A 17,006-nucleotide genomic window follows, 5' to 3' on the forward strand; every position below is an offset into this window, starting at 1 on the left:
GAACATTTAAAAAAAAAATAAATCCAATTGGAAAATGGGCAAAAGACATAAACAGACCTACCACCGATAGGATTTACAGATGATAAACTCGTAAGATCCTTCTGAATATTCAACATCAGTAGCCGTTAGAGGAAGGCAAATTAAAACCATGAGATCTCACTACACACCTATCAGCATGGCAAAAATCAAACACAGGGGCAAGATGAAACTGGATCTCAAGCTTTGCTGCTGGGAAGGCGTACAGTCACTCTGGAAAACTGGCCGTTTCTTAAAAATGTAAACATGCGACTCTCATACGACCCAGCAATTACACTCCTGGGCACTTTTCCCAGACGAATGAAAACTTTTGTTCACACAGAAACCTGTACACAAATGTTTACGGCAGCTGTACTGGTAATAGCCGCAAACTGGGAATGAACCCAGACAGCCTTCAACAAGTGAATGACTAAACAAACTCCGACGCGCCCATACCGTGGAGCAGCTGCCATCCACGGTGACGAGGAGCGAACTCCGGAAACTCCAAGCAACTTGGGAGAATCTCCAGGGAACGATGCTGAGTGAAAAAGGCAATCTCAAAAGGTAACACACCGTATGATTGCATTTATACGACATTCTTGAAACGATAAAATTGCACAAATGGAGAACAGATAAGTGCTTGCCAGGAGGGAGGAGGGAGGGAGATGAGCTCATAAAGAATCCACAGGAGACGTCCTTTGCCGAGGGACTCTTCTGTCTCTTGAAGGCATCTATGTCGATATCCTGGTTGTGATATTGTAGTATAATTTTGCCAGATTTTACCCGTGGAGAAAACTGGATCCAAGACATCTGTCTTTCCTTTCTTTCCTTTCTTCCCTCCCTCCGTCCCTCCTTCCCTCCTTCCCTCCCTCTCTCTCTCTCTTTCCGGAGTCTCGCTCTGTCACCCAGGCTGGAGGGCAGTGGCTCAATCTCGGCTCATTGCAACCTCCAACTCCTGGGTTCAAGGGATTCTCCTGCCTCAGCCTCCCAAGTAGCTGGAATTAAAGGCACCTGCCACCATGCCTGGCTAATTTTTGTATTTTTAGTAGAGACAAAGTTTCATCATGTTGGACCAGGCTGGTCTTGAACTCCTCAGGTGATCCTCCCGCCCCGGCCTCCCAGAGTGCTGGGATTACAGGCATGAGCCACTGCACCAGGCCTGTATTATTTCTTATAACTGCATGTGAATCTACAATTATCTCAAAATAAGAAAGTTCAGGTCGGGCATGGTGGCTCAAACCTGTACTCCCCACACTTTGGGAGGCCGGGACAGGCAGATTACCTGAGGTAAGGAGTTCGAGACCAGCCTGGCCAACACAGTGAAACCCCGTCTCTTAGGCCGGGCGCGGTGGCTCATGCCTATAATCCCAGCACTTTGGGAGGCCGAGGCGGGTGGATCACGAGGTCAAGAGATCGAGACCATCCTGGTCAACGAGGTGAAACCCCGTCTCTACTAAAAATACAAAAATTAGCTGGGCATGGTGGCCTGTGCCTGTAGTCCCAGCTACTCGGGAGGCTGAGGCAGGAGAATTGCTTGAACCCAGAAGGCGGAGGTTGCAGTGAGCCAAGATCGCGCCATTTCACTACAGTCTGGGTAACAACAGCGAAACTCCGTCTCAAAAAAAAAAAAAAAAAAAAAGAAACCCCGTCTCTACTAAAAATACAAAAATTCGTTGGGCGTAGTGGCAGGCGACTGTATTGTCAGCTACTCGGGAGGCTGAGGCAGGAGAATCGCTTGAACCTGAGAGGCAGAGGTTGCAATGAGCCATGATTTCACCACTGCACTCCAGCCTGGGCAACAGAGCAAGACTCCATCTCAAAAAAAAAAAAAACAGTTTAAGTAGAAGAGGGAGGAAGGGAGGAAGGGGGTCCTAGTGGTCACATAGCAAGAGGCTGCATTAGGCCACCTCAAAGTCCCTCCAAAGCCAGGACATCCCTCACAGCAACACAGGGCTCAGAAGACCTCCATCTCCATAGACAAACAGGCACCTCTGGTTCCTGTTTCCAGCCCTTCCCCAGTTCCGGATCCAGGCACTGTCCGTCTGGACGCCATCCAGACACTTTAGGCCCCTCTGTCCAGATGCCCTCTCCTCCCTCTGGGATGCCCCATCCTGCCATCCAGGCAGAGCTCACTCCCAGGGCCCTATGGACCCCGTTAGAGCACCTGGGGCCTGGCTGGCCACTTGCCATCCTGGAATCTGGTCACCAGAAAGGCTGGCCACCTGACCTGTCTCATGTCAACACCGTTTCTGGGGATTGAGGGGCTGAGCTTCAAACAAGCACGATGATGGAAGGGACAAACAGGCTTGACAACTGAAGATGGACACAAATATTTGCACAATTGCTTTTTTTTTTGAGATGGAGTCTTGCTCTGTCACCTGGGCTGGGGTGCAGTGGCACAATCTTGGCTCACTGCAACCTGCACCTACTGGGTTCAAGCGATTTTCCTGCCTCAGCCTACTTGAGTTGGTGGGATTACAGGTGTGCGCCACCACGCCCGGCTAATTTTTGTATTTTTAGTAGAGACTGGGTTTCACCATGTTGGTCAGGCTGGTCTCAAACCCCTGACCTTGTGATCCACCTGCCTCAGCCTCCCCACGTGCTGGAATTACAGGTGTGAGCCATTGCACCCAGCCTACAATTGCATCCGAAAACATTAAAACAATCACTACACCCATAGACAATAAGCATAACCATCAGCACCGGAATGCCCACAGCCTGGTCCTGGTACGGGACCTCTTGGCTTCCACCCGGCACCGAGTGTCAGTCCTGCCAGGGATTCCCGGTACACACACCACTGCCCCCCACCACAGCCACATATCAACGGAGAGGTACTTAAACAGGGTGAGGCTGCCTAAGCGAAGAGTGAAAAGAAACTCTCTTCAAGACACTGGGGTGCGGGATGTGGGGGGTGGGGTGCAGGATGTGGGGTGTCGGATGTCTCCACTAGGGCAGTTCTTCTCAAACTTCACAGAACTTTGGAACCACCCAGAGGGCTTATTGAAATATTGGGCCCAACGCCGAGTTTTGCTTCTGTAGGTCCCGGGTGAGGCTAGGGACTCTGCACCGGCGGAGGCCACGCTTTGAGAACCGCCGCCCTGGGCTGTTGTTGGTGCCGAGTCCCTTCGCCTGCCCCTTCCTCCTCGCTCCGCCCGCTGCTGGACCCCGATCCCGGGGACGGAGACTGAGTATGACCGTCTGATTTGTCCTCCCGGCTTCTGGCGCCCAGCTCAGGTCGAGGTTTGGGGAGGGGGCGCTCACTGGATGTTTGCGGCCCACGGAGGGGTGGGATGAGGGCGGTGGCCCGGGACGCCCCCTGCCCCGGCGGGCATCGCCCACAGCCTGCGCAGTGCCCAGGGGCGGGGTCCTGGAGGGGGGCAAGCGCCAGCCCCCAGCTCGGGTGGGCTCGGGTGGGCTCGGGTGGGCTCGAGTGGGCTCGAGTGGGCGTGCCCCCGGCCCCGCTAGCAGCACTCGGGCGAGTCCCAGAGGGCTGCGGCTGCTGCGGGCGCCCCGGCGAGGGCTGGCGGGGCGGGGCGGGGCCTCCGCGGTCCCCTCCCCCGGCCCTGGGCTCCGGCTCCGGCTCCGGCTCCGGCTCTGCGCTGTGGCGGCGGCGGCGGCGGCGGCGGCGCGGGGACCGAGGTGAGCAGCGGCGACGGGAGGCCCGGCCGGAGAGGGCACCGGGTGGCTGGGGTTGGGGGGCGGCACGCGCGCCCCTGCGGAAGGGGGGCCTAGGGGCGGTGCCGGCGGCGCGGTGCGCGCATGTGTGTGTGCGCGTGTGTGCGCGCGCGCGCGCGGAGCCGACTGCGGGGCCCTGGGGTGGGGTAGGGGTCGGATGGGAGCTGCGGGGCAGGGGCGGCCCCGTTGATGGGGCTCCAACCTCTCCCACCCCCAGCTCCCGGGACCTCCCGAGCTCTTCTCTCCCAGCCTCTCACGCGCGCCCCCCGCCCCGCCCCCTTCTCTCTATCTCTGAGTTTGTCCTCGTCTCTATGGGGGGTCTCTGTCCTTCCGCCCTGTGTCCCCATCTTCTTCCCCAACACTGCTCTCTCCCCAGGAGAGCTCACCCCTCCTTCGACATTCCCTTAGCAAACAAAGATGGTCGAGGGTGGGGGACCCTTCCTTTCAGAGCCCTGTCCTGGGTCAGCCTGTGGCCCCCACTCCTCTGGCCTCTGGCCTGGGCCTCCAGCCACTTCCTGGCTGGTAGCTGGCCCTGCAGAGTGGGTGGAGGCAGGTGGAGGCAACAGGCAGACCCCAGGGCAGAGGGTCCACGGCTGGAGGCTTAGGGGTCTGTAAGGTCAGACCCTGGGGAGACACCCTCACCATCCCTTGGCAGGTGGGGACACTGGGCAGGTCCGCCTGGCCACGGGCCTGCACCTCTGACCCAGTCAGATGGATTTCTGGACCCTGTTCTCCTGAGCAGAGGCTGGCACTGTCTAAGATGTTTTTTTTTCCATTAGAGCCAAGATAGAAGGCTGGGGGAGGGTCGTGGGTCCGAAGGTCACAGGATGTGGTCCCAGCGAATGGGTCACTTCCTCCAAGTGGCCTCCACTTCCCTACCAGTGGCAGGGGTGGGAGTGACATCTGTGGACAGAGGCCCTGAGGACCATGTCGTGTGGCCTCCCTGCATGGTGATTAGTGATGCTCTTGGAGGGTGGTGAGGTGAGTCCCGTTCCCTGGACTGGATCTGGAGGCGGGAGGGCGCCTCCCTGTGGCCCCTCAGGCCCTCTGCACTGGGCACAATCTGGAGAATCCTGGGGAAAAGCTGGGGCTCTCCAAGTGAGGTCCTGGACCCCCAGATCATCCTCTTGATGACAGTACTTGATAAAATGCCAATTCCTTGGCCCCATCCTGAGCTGCTAAGGGGGCACCAGGCATCTGCATCTTGTAAGTCCTCCATCCTCATTCTGATGTGCATTCAGGTGTGAGCACCGCTGGGTGGGAACACTGGATGGGGGGACAAGGTCATGTACCTCCCTCCGGCAGGCGGACAGCGAAGAGGAACAAGAAGGGCCCAGCCTGGGGTCTAGAGCTTTGCTGTGTCCCTGGGCCATCTGCCCCCTCTTGGAGCCCAAGTCCCCCAGCAGTCAGAGGAGGTATGGCCTCCCCAGGGGATTTTCCTACTACAAGGTCTGGGATTCAGAGCCCTTTGTTTAAACTGTGGAGCGGGGACTGCTGTGAAGTCAGGCAGGCCTGGGTGAGGACCCGGCTCCAGCACTGGCTGGCTGCGTGGTCCTGGACCAGCCGGGGTGCTTCTCTGGTCCTTGGGTTACTCAGCTGAAAACTGGGAAGTGTGGTCTTACCCCCATCCATCCACTCACTCACAGAGGCAGTCAGGGAGGTCCAAAGAAGTGCGATGCCCCGCATCACAAGCACACCACGGCGTGAGCAGATCAGCCATGGGAATGGCTGGCACGTCTGTGTCTTGGCTGTTTTAACTGGGTGGTGGTGGGGACGCTCGTGTAGACTTAATTCCTCGTCAGCAGGGAAAGCAGCCTGTACAGAAACGTTTGTGAGCTGATGGGGTTTTTGTTTCTAACGGATGGCTCAAAAGGCCTTGGGACGGTAACGCAGAACCGCCTGGCAGAGGCAGGCAGCGTGGGGTGGTGCCAGCTTTCCTTCTCACACCCAGCAAGCCAGGGGCGCAGACACCAGGAAGGGTGGGTGACGAGAAGGAAGGAGGAATGCCAGGCCCTCTCTGGGTACCCCTAGTTGTGGACATTTGTGGACATGAACAAAACCATCTTCTGGGACATCTGTGAGAAGAATAGAGCTCTCATGAGACTCCCACAGAGTAGGAGACTCATCCTTTCATTCATGAAGACCTTCTCCAGGCCCAGCAGATGGCAAGGAGGGCTCCTCAAGACAGAAAGACCCACACAGAAATGGACAGGATACTGGTGCCGTGTGAATGTGGTGCTATCCAGGTCAGATGGCAGTGTGGGTCACCCACAGGCTCAGACAGCAGGGTCAGGGTGTCCTGCTTCAAGATGCTCATCCTTAACCCCAGGAGGAGCCACAGGGGGCCAGCGCTGAATAGGCCCAGCCGTCTCTTGGATTAGAGGCAAGAAATGTGAATCAGAATCATGGGCTATTATGGAGACATGGGTTAGCTGAACAAAGAGGTGACTTGGTGACAAGACAGCCCTTATTTTTTTTTTTCTTTTAACCACATCTCTCTTTTTCCTTGTGTCTTAAAATTGAATCTTGCTGGGAACCGCCTAGTGGCATAGGGGCTTGGAAGTCTGGTGAGCGTATTTCTTGGTGACCTCAGAAACCCTCAGTCTCAGCCAGGTGAGGGGGCTCACACCTGTAATCCCAACACTCTGGGAGGCTGACGCGGGTGGACCACCTGAGGTCAGGAGTTTGAGAACAACCTGACCAACATGGAAAAACCCCATCTCTATTAAAAAACGAAATTAGCTGGGCCTGGTGGCACATGCCTGTAATCCCAGCTACTTGGGAGGCTGAGGCAGGAGTATCTCTTGAACCCGGGAGATGGAGGTTGTAGTGAGCCAAGATCATATTATTGCACTCCAGCCTGAGCAACAAGAGTGAAACTCTGTCTCAAAAAAACAAAGAAGAAAAGAAAAGAAAGGGAAAGGAAAGAAAGAAAGAGAGGAGAGAGAGGGAGGGAAGGAGGGAAGGAAAATAAAAGGAAAGAGGAAGGAGGGAGGGAGGGAGGAAACAAGGAAGGAAAGAAGGAAGGAAGGAAGGGAAGGAAGGAAGGAAGGCAGGAAGGAAGGAAGGAAGGCAGGAAGGAAGGAAGGAAGGCAGGAAGGAAGGCAGGAAGGAAGGAAGGAAGAAGGCAGGAAGGAAGGAAGGAAGGAAGGCAGGAAGGAAGGAAGGAAGGCAGGAAGGCAGGAAGGAAGGAAGGCAGGGAGGAAGGAAGGAAGGCAGGGAGGAAGGAAGGAAGGCAGGCAGGAAGGAAGGAAGGAAGGAAGGAAAGCAGGAAGGAAGGAAGGAAGGCAGGAAGGAAGGAAGGAAGGAAGGCAGGCAGGAAGGAAGGAAGGCAGGAAGGAAGGAAGGCAGGAAGGAAGGAAGGAAGGCAGGAAGGAAGGCAGGAAGGAAGGCAGGCAGGAAGGAAGGCAGGAAGGAAGGCAGGAAGGAAGGAAGGCAGGAAGGAAGGCAGGAAGGAAGGAAGGAAGGAAGGAAGGAAGGCAGGCAGGCAGGCCAGCCTCCGTCTCTGAGCGCAGCCCTGGTGCTCTTGCTGCCCAGCGGCCTGGCTGCAGAACCTCAGGATCTCCGCATTCACATGGCATCAGGAGCTTCTGGTGTCCCAGCACCAGGAGCCTTCGGGAGCCAGAGAGAAGGGAAAGGCTGGGGATGCCAGAGTCAGTGCCACCTGCCCTGGGAAGACTGCCTCCACCCTCTGAGCTTTAGTTCCCTTGTTGCAAGGTACGCATTGGAATAAACAGCTTAGGTGACCGACGCGGTGGCTTCTGGAGCCAGCTGCCTGGGTTGGAATCCAGCCCCACCTCTCAGGAGGTCTTTGTAAGTTACTTACCCTCTGTCTGCCTCCATTTCTTCATCGATGAAGTAGTGATTACTGGAGCCCCAAGGCTGTAGCTTGCTCTGAGAGTGAAGGGACTTCATGTCAGACGCTTGGAACAGTCCCAGTTAGAAGGGTTCCCTGAGCCACGTGGCCTTGCTCTAGTGGTGTGTGCTCTTCTAGTGACATGATCTTGTGGTGCATATTATTTTTTATGGGTTTTTTTTTTTTTTTCGAGACGGAGTCTAGCTCTGTTGCCCAGGCTGGAGTGCAGTGGCACCATCTCAGCTCACTGCAACTTCGGCCTCCCGGGTCCAAAAGATTCTTCTACCTCAGCCTCCCGAGCAGCTGGGACTACAGGTGCGTACCACCACGTCCGGCTAATTTTTATATTTTTAGTAGAGACAGGGCTTCACCATGTTGGCCAGACTGGTCTTGAACTCCTGACCTCGTGATCCACCTGCATCGGCCTCTCAAAGTGCTGGGAGGTGCATAGTCTTCTGGCGCTGTGGTATTGTAGCATCGTGATCCTGTAATAAGGCTGCCTTGGCATCGGCCGTGGTGTTACAATTGGTATTAGTATTAATGTTAAGGTTGGGGTGGCCCTAAGAGCACAGGCAGTGAGGTGAATGAATACAGTGCTCATTCTGGGCCCAGCACAAGGAAGCCCTCAGCTGATACCTGTGCCCCTCTGTCCCCTGCCCCAGAGGAATAGGGACAGAGATAGAGTTTGCTATTGTGTTACAGCCATAGCCATATGCTGGGGCAGCTGGGGATAGGGCAGGGCCAGGTCCCTGTTTAAAAGATGTCAAGATGGCCAGGCACGATGGCTCACACCTGTAATCCCAACACTTCGGGAGGCCGAGGCGGGCAGATCACGAGTTCAAGACCAGCCTGACTAACATGGTGAATCTCTACTAAAAATACAAAAACAATAGTCAGGCCTGGGGGCTGGTGCCTGTAATTCCAACTACTTGGGAGGCTGAGGCAGGAAAATCTCTTGAATCCAAGAGGAGGCCGAGTTTGCAGTGAGCTGAGACTGCAGCACAGCAATCCAGCCTGGGCAACAGAGTGAGACTCTGTCTCAAGAAAAAGAAAAGTTTACCTATTTGCCCTCATTTAACCCTCTGAAGGCCCCCTGGCATCACTGTCCTATTGTGATCCCACTGTCCAGACGAGGAAGGAGAGACACAAGGATATCAGTGTCGTGTCCAAGGTCACCCGCTGCTAAGGCATTTGGGTCTGATTTAGATGAACAGAAAGCCATCCGTTGTGGCCGCTTCTTGGTAGATAGATACAGGGCTCCCTGCTTGATTATTCTCGGTAACGGGGAACTCACTACCCTCTAAGCCTCTATGACTGTTAGTTTAGGACTCGGGTAGGTGGTGGTGATGGTCCCTGGTGAAGAGACCCCATGTGGAAAGGGAAGACGGGGAGACCATCCTGAGCGTGGCTTTGGCCTTGCTGCATTGGAGGGGCCGGGAGATCTTCCTATGCCTGGGAGGGGGGGGCCCACGGTCCGCTTCATGCCTTCCACAGGCCAAACCTGAGGCTGCGAGAGGAGAAAAATGCTCAACCAAGAGGGCCGACAGCAGCTTCTCAGAAAGCCTTAGGGTGGACAAACCCTATTTCTAAGGGAAACTTTAAGCGTGAAACCGACATCGCCATGTGGGACAAAGTGGAGAACGGGCTCTGATTCTGCCGCTCAGCTTGTTCTGTGGCAGAGGTCCTGCTGCACAGCGCATTGCAGCGCCGCCCTGCCGTTCTCCGGTTCTGTATCCAGCTTTTTACCTTTTCCTTTTCTTTCTTCCCTTTTTGTTTTTTTTTGACAGTGTCTTGCTCTTTTGCCCAGGCCGGAGTGCAGTGGCACGATCACTGCTTCCTGGTAGCTGGGACCATGGGCACGCACCACCACAGCCTGCAAATTTTTTTATTTGTTTTTTGTTTTTTGGGTTTTTTTTAGTAGAAATGGGGTTTTGCAGCCAGGCACAGTGGCTCACCCCTGTAATCCCAGCATTTTGGGAGGCCAAGGGGGGCAGATTGCCTGAGGTCAGGAGTTTGAGACCAGCCTGGACAACTTGGTGAAACCCCGTCTCTATTAAAAAATGCAAAAATTGGGCCGGGCGCGGTGGCTCACCCCTGTAATCCCAGCATTTTGGGGGGCCGAGGGGGGCAGATCGCCTGAGGTCAGGAGTTTGAGACCAGCCTGGACAACTTGGTGAAACCCCGTCTCTATTAAAAAATGCAAAAATTGGGCCGGGCACGGTGGCTCACCCCTGTAATCCCAGCATTTTGGGGGGCCGAGGGGGGCAGATCGCCTGAGGTCAGGAGTTTGAGACCAGCTTGGACAACTTGGTGAAACCCCGTCTCTATTAAAAAATGCAAAAATTGGGCCGGGCGCGGTGGCTCACCCCTGTAATCCCAGCACTTTGGGAGGCCGAGGGGGGCAGATCGCCTGAGGTCAGGAGTTTGAGACCAGCCTGGACAACTTGGTGAAACCCCGTCTCTATTAAAAAATGCAAAAATTGGGCCGGGCGCGGTGGCTCACCTCTGTAATCCCAGCACTTTGGGAGGCCGAGGGGGCAGATCGCCTGAGGTCAGGAGTTTGAGACCAGCCTGGACAACTTGGTGAAACCCCGTCTCTATTAAAAAATGCAAAAATTGGGCCGGGCGCGGTGGCTCACCCCTGTAATCCCAGCACTTTGGGAGGCTGAGGGGGGCAGATCGCCTGAGGTCAGGAGTTTGAGACCAGCCTGGACAACTTGGTGAAACCCCAACTCTATTAAAAAATGCAAAAATTGGGCCGGGCGCGGTGGCTCACCCCTGTAATCCCAGCACTTTGGGAGGCCGAGGGGGGCAGATCGCCTGAGGTCAGGAGTTTGAGACCAGCCTGGACAACTTGGTGAAACCCCGTCTCTATTAAAAAATGCAAAAATTGGGCCGGGCGCGGTGGCTCACCCCTGTAATCCCAGCATTTTGGGAGGCCGAGGGGGGCAGATCGCCTGAGGTCAGGAGTTTGAGACCAGCCTGGACAACTTGGTGAAACCCCGTCTCTATTAAAAAATGCAAAAATTGGGCCGGGCGCGGTGGCTCACCCCTGTAATCCCAGCATTTTGGGGGGCCGAGGGGGGCAGATCGCCTGAGGTCAGGAGTTTGAGACCAGCCTGGACAACTTGGTGAAACCCCGTCTCTATTAAAAAATGCAAAAATTGGGCCTGGCGCGGTGGCTCACACCTTTAATCCCAGCACTGTTGGAGGCCGAGGCGGGTGGATCACAAGAGATGGACACCATCCCGGTCAATATAGTGAAACCCCTTCTCTACTAAAAATACAAAAAAATTAGCTGGGCATGGTGGCATGCGTCTGTAATCCCAGCTACTCGGGATGCTGAGGCAGGAGAATTGCCTGAACCCAGGAGGCGGAGGTTGCGGTGAGCCGAGATCGCGCCATTGCACTCCAGCCTGGGTAACAAGAGCGAAACTCCGTCTCAAAAAAAAAAGCAAAAATTAGCGAGACATGGTGGTGTGTGCCTATAATCCCAGCTACTTGGGAGGCTGAGTCAGGAGAATCACTTGAATCTTGGAGGCAGATTTTGCAGTGAGCCTAGATCGCACCACTGCGCTCCAGCCTGGGCGACAGAGCAAGACTCCATCTCAAATAAAAAAAAAAAATGGGGTTTTGCCTTGTTGACCAGGCTGGTTTTGAACTCCTAGGCTCAAACTATCCTCCTGCCTTGGCCTCCCAACATGCTGGAATTACAGGCGTGACCCACCACGTTCAGCCTATCCTGCTTTTTCGTGTAATGTAGTATTGTGAGCGTCTCCCTTGTCCGTAAGCAGCCCAGGAGCTTGTGAGCCGTCACAATGAGTTTTTAGTGGCTGCTCAGTGTCTCTCACATGGATTTTCAGTGGGGCCTCTTTCAGGGGGGAGCCAGCTTTCAGTGGATGTGCACGATGATGTGAAAAGCTGTGTGTCCCCAGGCAGGGCTCTCACCCTCTGTGCATCTCAGTTTCCTGCTCCACTATCAAATGAGAGGAGCAAGAAGCAACCCACATCCCAGGGGTTCTGGGAGGAGTAAGCAAGGAGATGGGATGTGAAGCGTCCAGCACGTGGCGGGGCTTAAAGTGTGGTGGCGGCCGGGTGCGGGGCTCACGCCTGTCATCCCAGTACTTTGGGAGGCTAAGGCGGGCAGATCACTTGAGCCCAGGAGTTTAAGCCCAGCCTGGGCAACATAGTGAGACCCAGTCTCTGCTAAAAGTACAAAAAATTAGCCGGGCATGGTGGCACGCACTTGTGGTCTTAGCTACTCGGGAGGATGAGGTGGGAGGATCACCTGAGCCCGGGAGGTCAAGGCTGCAGTGAGCTGTGATTGCGCCACTGCTTTGCAGCCTAGACAACTGAGTGAGACCCTGTCTCAGAAACAAAAAGAAGAAGAAAGGAAGGAGGGAGGGAGGGAGAGAAAGAAAGAGAAAGAGAGACAGAGAAAAAGAAAGAGAGAAATAAACAGAAAGAAAGAGGGAAGTAAGAGGAAGGAAGGAAGGAAGGACAGACAGTCATAAAGCAGAAAGGGGGATCCAGGAAAGCTTCCTGAAAGAGGTGTGAAGGAGAGGAGAGGGGAGGGGAAGGGGAAAGAAAGAGAAAGAAGGAAAGAAAGAAAGTGAGAGAGAGAGAACAGACAGTCACACAGCAGAAAGGGGGGATGAGGAATGCTTCCTAAAGGAGGTGGCAATGGCCCTGGGCCAGCAGGATGGTCGGGTGGGGGGCGTGTTGACTAGGCCAATGGGCAGAAGACTGGTGTTCTATGGGGGTGCAGAGGAGGAGGGGAGCTGTCCAAAGGGCCTAGCAGTCTGAGCCCAGCACCCAGCACAGGGCGGAGCAGAGTGTGGGTGGGGCTCAGGGGCGTGTGCTGAGCTGACCTGAAGTCATCAGGGCTGGAATGAGCTGTGTGGGCTCTGACCTCACCCTGCACCTAGGCCCCGGCCATTTCCATCTGTCTGGGTAGGAAGGGGTGCTCTGTGGGCTTGGAGGCTGCAGGCACCTTCCAGGGGACTGTCTGTGAGCCCTGATAAAATATTCATCAGCCAGCAGCTGGACTTCCCCGCACGGGATGCAGACAGGGGCAGCTCCCACCGAGCCTGCAGCCTGAGTTCTGCTGAGTCACGGGGGAGCCCAGCAAGCCACCTGCCCTGTAGCTCCTGGGCCCTCTCTGCCCTTTGGCCATGTGAACGCCTCCTAATGTGTAAGGCATTCGGGAGTCCATTGAGCGTAGTGCTGAGAAGGGCTTCAGAGCTCATCCCCAGGAGGGTGTGGACCTCAGCCAGGGTCGAAGGGCGGAGGGGGACGGTGGGCCGGGATTCCACCTGTGCCCACCCTGGCAGCGTCCCTCCTCCTGAGTCCTCTCAGCGCCCAGCAAGGTAGGTCCTCTTTTTGTCTGGGCTTAGCGGTGGGGACGCCTAGGTGCGGAGGGGGGCACCGTGTGTCGGGTCTCACAGCCCTTAGCGGCTGAGTGGAGACTTGGCTCTGGTCTGACCCACGCCAAGGCCCTGCCCTGGAGGAACCCCACTCCGTGTCAGCCCTGGACCGCGTGTCTGTCCGCCCTGACGTGACACCGGGCTGTGACTTTGGGTTCGTGCTTTTGATTTTCAGAGTAGCAGCTAAAACAAACAGCAGCAGCAGATGGCCTCTTCCTTCTGCCGCGTGGGGAGGGAGGAGGAGCAGGGCTCCAGGTCCTTTTGTTCACTCATTCATAAAAAGTATTCTGGGTGCACTGGCCACAGGCCAGCGCTCGGGGCTCCAGGGACCAGTGGGGGATGTGTCAGATGGACTTGCCCTGGTCCATGGACCTGCCTCATCACCAGCCCACTGAGTCACACAGGGGCACGGTGAGGGGAGCTTGTGCCTCGGTGAGGGGAGTCAGAGGGCTGGGCTCAGAGCCCGGGCCTGCCCACATGCTGTGTGACCTCGGATAGGTTGCTTCACCTCTCTGAGCCTCAGTCTCTGATTTGTGAATTCAGGATAAACGTGGCTTTCTCTCTGTGAGCAAGCGAGGGTCACACCTGTGTCCTTATTCTTTATCACGGCCTCACATCCACCAGAGCCTGCCGGGCATGGATCAGACTGTGCACCGGCTTCAGTTTCCAAAGAGGCCCTGGCAGGCTTCACATGGGCTCATCCAGGAGATAACTGGGAGCTGGCGCTGGGGGCCTTGTGTACCGGCTGGGTTTTTTGTTTGTTTGTTTTTGAAATGGAGTCTCGCTCCATCACCAGGCTGGAGTGCAGTGGCGCAAGCTCGGCTCACCGCAACCTCTGGTTCCCAGGTTCAAGCAATTCTTCTGTCTCAGCCTCCCGAGTAGCTGGGATTACAGGCATGTGCCACCACGTCCAGCTAATTTTTGTATTTTTAGTAGAGACGGGGTTACACCATGTTGGTCAGAATGGTCTCGATCTCCTGCCCACCTCTGCCTCCCAAAGTGCTGGGATTACAGATGTGAGCCACTGCGCCTGACCGTGGACCAGCTGGTTTTAAGGTGGAAGTTTTACCTAAAATGCTCAGTGTTCTGAAGGGAAGTGCTGGTCCCCAGAGCCTCGCGTGCAGTGGTGAGAGGGAGCAGGGCGCTGTTCAGAGGTCCCATGGCCACAGCCTGGAAGGCAGCCAGGAGGAGGAAGCCCAGCCATAGGGAGGCCAGTGTGGAGGGGATGCTGTGGCCAGAGCCATGGCCTGAGACAGCAGTGGCTGGAGGGAGGGGCTGGCAGAGGATGGGGCCCCGAGAGACAGCACAGAGGGGACCTACACCATGTGGCCATGGAGGACCTGCCTCACCACTAACCCACTGAATCACATTGAGTGTGGCCATGGAGCTGAGATGTGCTCAGGGGAGGAGGCAGTCCAGCGAGGCAGAGAGACCTGCAGGTTATGGGTCAAGGTTAGCCACACTGCTTTGCTCTGCCGGTCCCAAAGCTGAGAGGACCCTCCAGGGAGGCCTCTGGCCACAGGGCCAGGCAGATGATGGGAGGGCAGTCTCAGTCACTGAGCTCAGGTGAATTTCCTCCTTATGTATATGCTAATACAGGGACGCCACAGGCAGAGGGTGGAGGGAATGAGGGGAGGAAGAGGAGGACAGGGAGGAGGCCCACCCAGGCCCCAGCCAGAGCGAGCTCTTCAGCCTCCTTCCTTGTCGAGGACCCCATGCCCCATGGGCTTTCAGCTAAGGTGCCTGGACATAGCCTCCGGCTCTGGGCCCTGGATTCCACCATGTGCCCCCCGCCCCGTGGTCTCTCTGTGCCCACAGGTGAAATGAAGACCCCCCAACCCCCCACACACACTCTGCCTTCTCACAGAGCGATTATGAAGGCCCAGTAAAGACACGGAGGCTGGCACAGGGTGACTGATTTGGCCAAGGTTAGATTTGAATACAGCACTTAGTTCAGGGCTGGCGCATATGAGGTTCTGAAGAAATACTTGAGTTCAAAGAAGGCTGCAGGTGGCTCTCCTGACCCGGGAATGTCGCAGAGACAAGCACGGTACCTGGTATGTGTTGGGAGCTAAGTAGCTGCTACGTTATGATTACAGGAGCCACCTAAGGAACTTGTCGGCTCTTTCTGCAGGGCCTCCTGAGGACTCTCAGAGCCCCCTAGGGAATGTGCCCACTGTAGCGGGTGGCCTGGACAGTACTGTCCTCCAAACACAGATGTCGGGGGGCAGGGCTATGGAGAAGACTTTGGTGGATTAGGTCACCCCAGGAAGGGTTTTGCAGGATGAATAGAAGTTGGCCAACCAGACCAGGCTTAAGGGAAGATCATCCCAGACTAAGTGAAGGGTGAGCATGTGGGCGTGACCTGAGCCTGCCCTCTAAGGACAGAGGCTTCCACATGGAAGCCGGCCTCTGCCTTCATTCACTCAAGAGGCTTCAGGAGGCCCCTGGGTCCCCTGCCTCTCCTCTCAGACACGGTGGCAGCTGATTCTCAGGCTCCCTACAAGAAGCTGGGAGCTTCTAACCACATGGCCACCCTCTTGCCTTATCCCTGCATGAAGCGCTGGAGAGTCCCTTCCAGTCATCTGCCTCTTGAGTCTGGGGAAATCCCCACGGGCCAAGCCAGTGCTTGGGGAGCGACAGAGTTTGTAATGGAGATAGTCACCCCCCTGGAGGGCCACCTGGCAGCCCCTGCTCCTGAGGAAGAGGCCTCTTGCCTTGGCCCCCACCTCATCTGCCACCCACGCCCAGAACCACAAGACAGAGGGCCCAGACCTCGGTTACTGAGAACCAGAAACTGCCGAGAAGGTCTGAATGAAGAACCCCCTTGGGGAACAGGGCCATGTGGCTGGGCAAAGCCGTCCTCCCACGCCCAGCGCCCCAGAGGAGGGCAGGGGGGGAGCCAAGAGGCCGTGTTCACCCTCCCAGCCCACCCTGCCTCATGTCCCACAAAGGGCACCTCATGGACCCTTGGGGAGCCCTGAAGGCAGGTCCCCTAGCCGGCCTCAGATGCAGTCCCTCTGGGGTCCCAAGCCCCCTGGCTGCAGAGTCACCCCTCTCCCCTCCCCGTGGCTCTTTAGCTGCATCCTGAGCCTCAGTTTCCCCATCAGTAAGATGGGAAACCTATTCCTGAGCCAACCAGGGGATGGAAGCAGCTTCTACAGATGAGCAACTGTGTCTACCCCGACCTTGATAGGCTTCATGGATCGCTGAAGAGGGCCATCCCCATCCTTTGTCAGAAGCCCTAGCTCAAGGACAGCCGCTGGGCCCCTCACGGGGCTTGGTTTCATTGGCTCTGACTGCAGTGACAGGTGGGGTGTGTCCCCTGGACTGGGTTGGGTCGGCAAAACCAGGGCCTCCTGAATCGATTGAGGGTCCAGGAGGGCCCAGGCCAGAGGGGCAGGCTGAGGAGGGGCCTGGGGCTTTTCAGTTAAACAAGCCACCTGGGCTGGGCATGGTGGCTCACGCCTGTAATCCCTGTGCTTTGTGAGGCTGAGGTGGGTGGGTCACCTGAGGTGAGGAGTTCAAGACCAGCCTGGCCAACATGATGAAACCCCATCTCTACTAAAAATACAAAAAATTAGCTGGGTGTGGTGGTACACACCTGTAATCCAAGCTACTCAGGAGGCTGAGGCAGGAGAATTGCTTGAACCTGGGAGGTGGAGGTTGCAGTGAGCGGAAATCGTGTCACTGCACTCCAGCCTGGGCAATGAGCAAAACTCCATCTCAAAAAAAAAGAAAAAAAAGCCGCCATGACCACCCCAACCACAGAGCCCGAGCTGTGAGCCCAGTGGGGCCAGGAACTGAAGCCAGGCTGACTGAGCTTCAAGAGAGGCAGAAAATGTGCTGGTTATGGCCAGGCACAGTGGCTCATGCCTATAATCCTAGCACTTTGGGAGGCCGAGTGGGGGGTGAATCACCTGAAGTCAGGAGTTCAAGACCAGCCTGGCCAACATGGTGAAACCCTGTCTCTACCAAAAAAATACAAAAATTAGCCAGGCGTGGTGGTGGGTGCCTGTAGTCCCAGCTAATCG

General features: G+C 56.1%; 1 protein-coding gene across 4 annotated transcripts in view; it reads left to right on the forward strand.

Annotated features, from left to right (window-relative positions):
* The first annotated feature begins 458 nt into the window (after positions 1-458).
* The window catches only part of PRR5 (proline rich 5), a 67,022-nt gene continuing 50,474 nt past the window's right edge, over positions 459-17,006 (forward strand). For 2 of the 4 annotated variants that reach the window (XM_035273522.3, XM_078351466.1), the window contains exon 1: positions 12,748-12,915. Coding sequence is in view for 1 of the 4 variants with exons in the window: in XM_054242545.2 (XP_054098520.1) it covers positions 551-579 (29 nt within the window). In the remaining 3 variants the exon portion in view is untranslated. Of the gene's footprint in view, positions 580-3,599; positions 3,655-12,747; positions 12,916-17,006 lie in introns of those variants that run through there. The other 2 variants (XM_054242545.2, XM_035273547.3) reach the window with 2 other exon arrangements.

Source organism: Callithrix jacchus, chromosome 1, assembly GCF_049354715.1.
Source record: "Callithrix jacchus isolate 240 chromosome 1, calJac240_pri, whole genome shotgun sequence".
Lineage (NCBI taxonomy): Eukaryota > Metazoa > Chordata > Mammalia > Primates > Cebidae > Callithrix > Callithrix jacchus.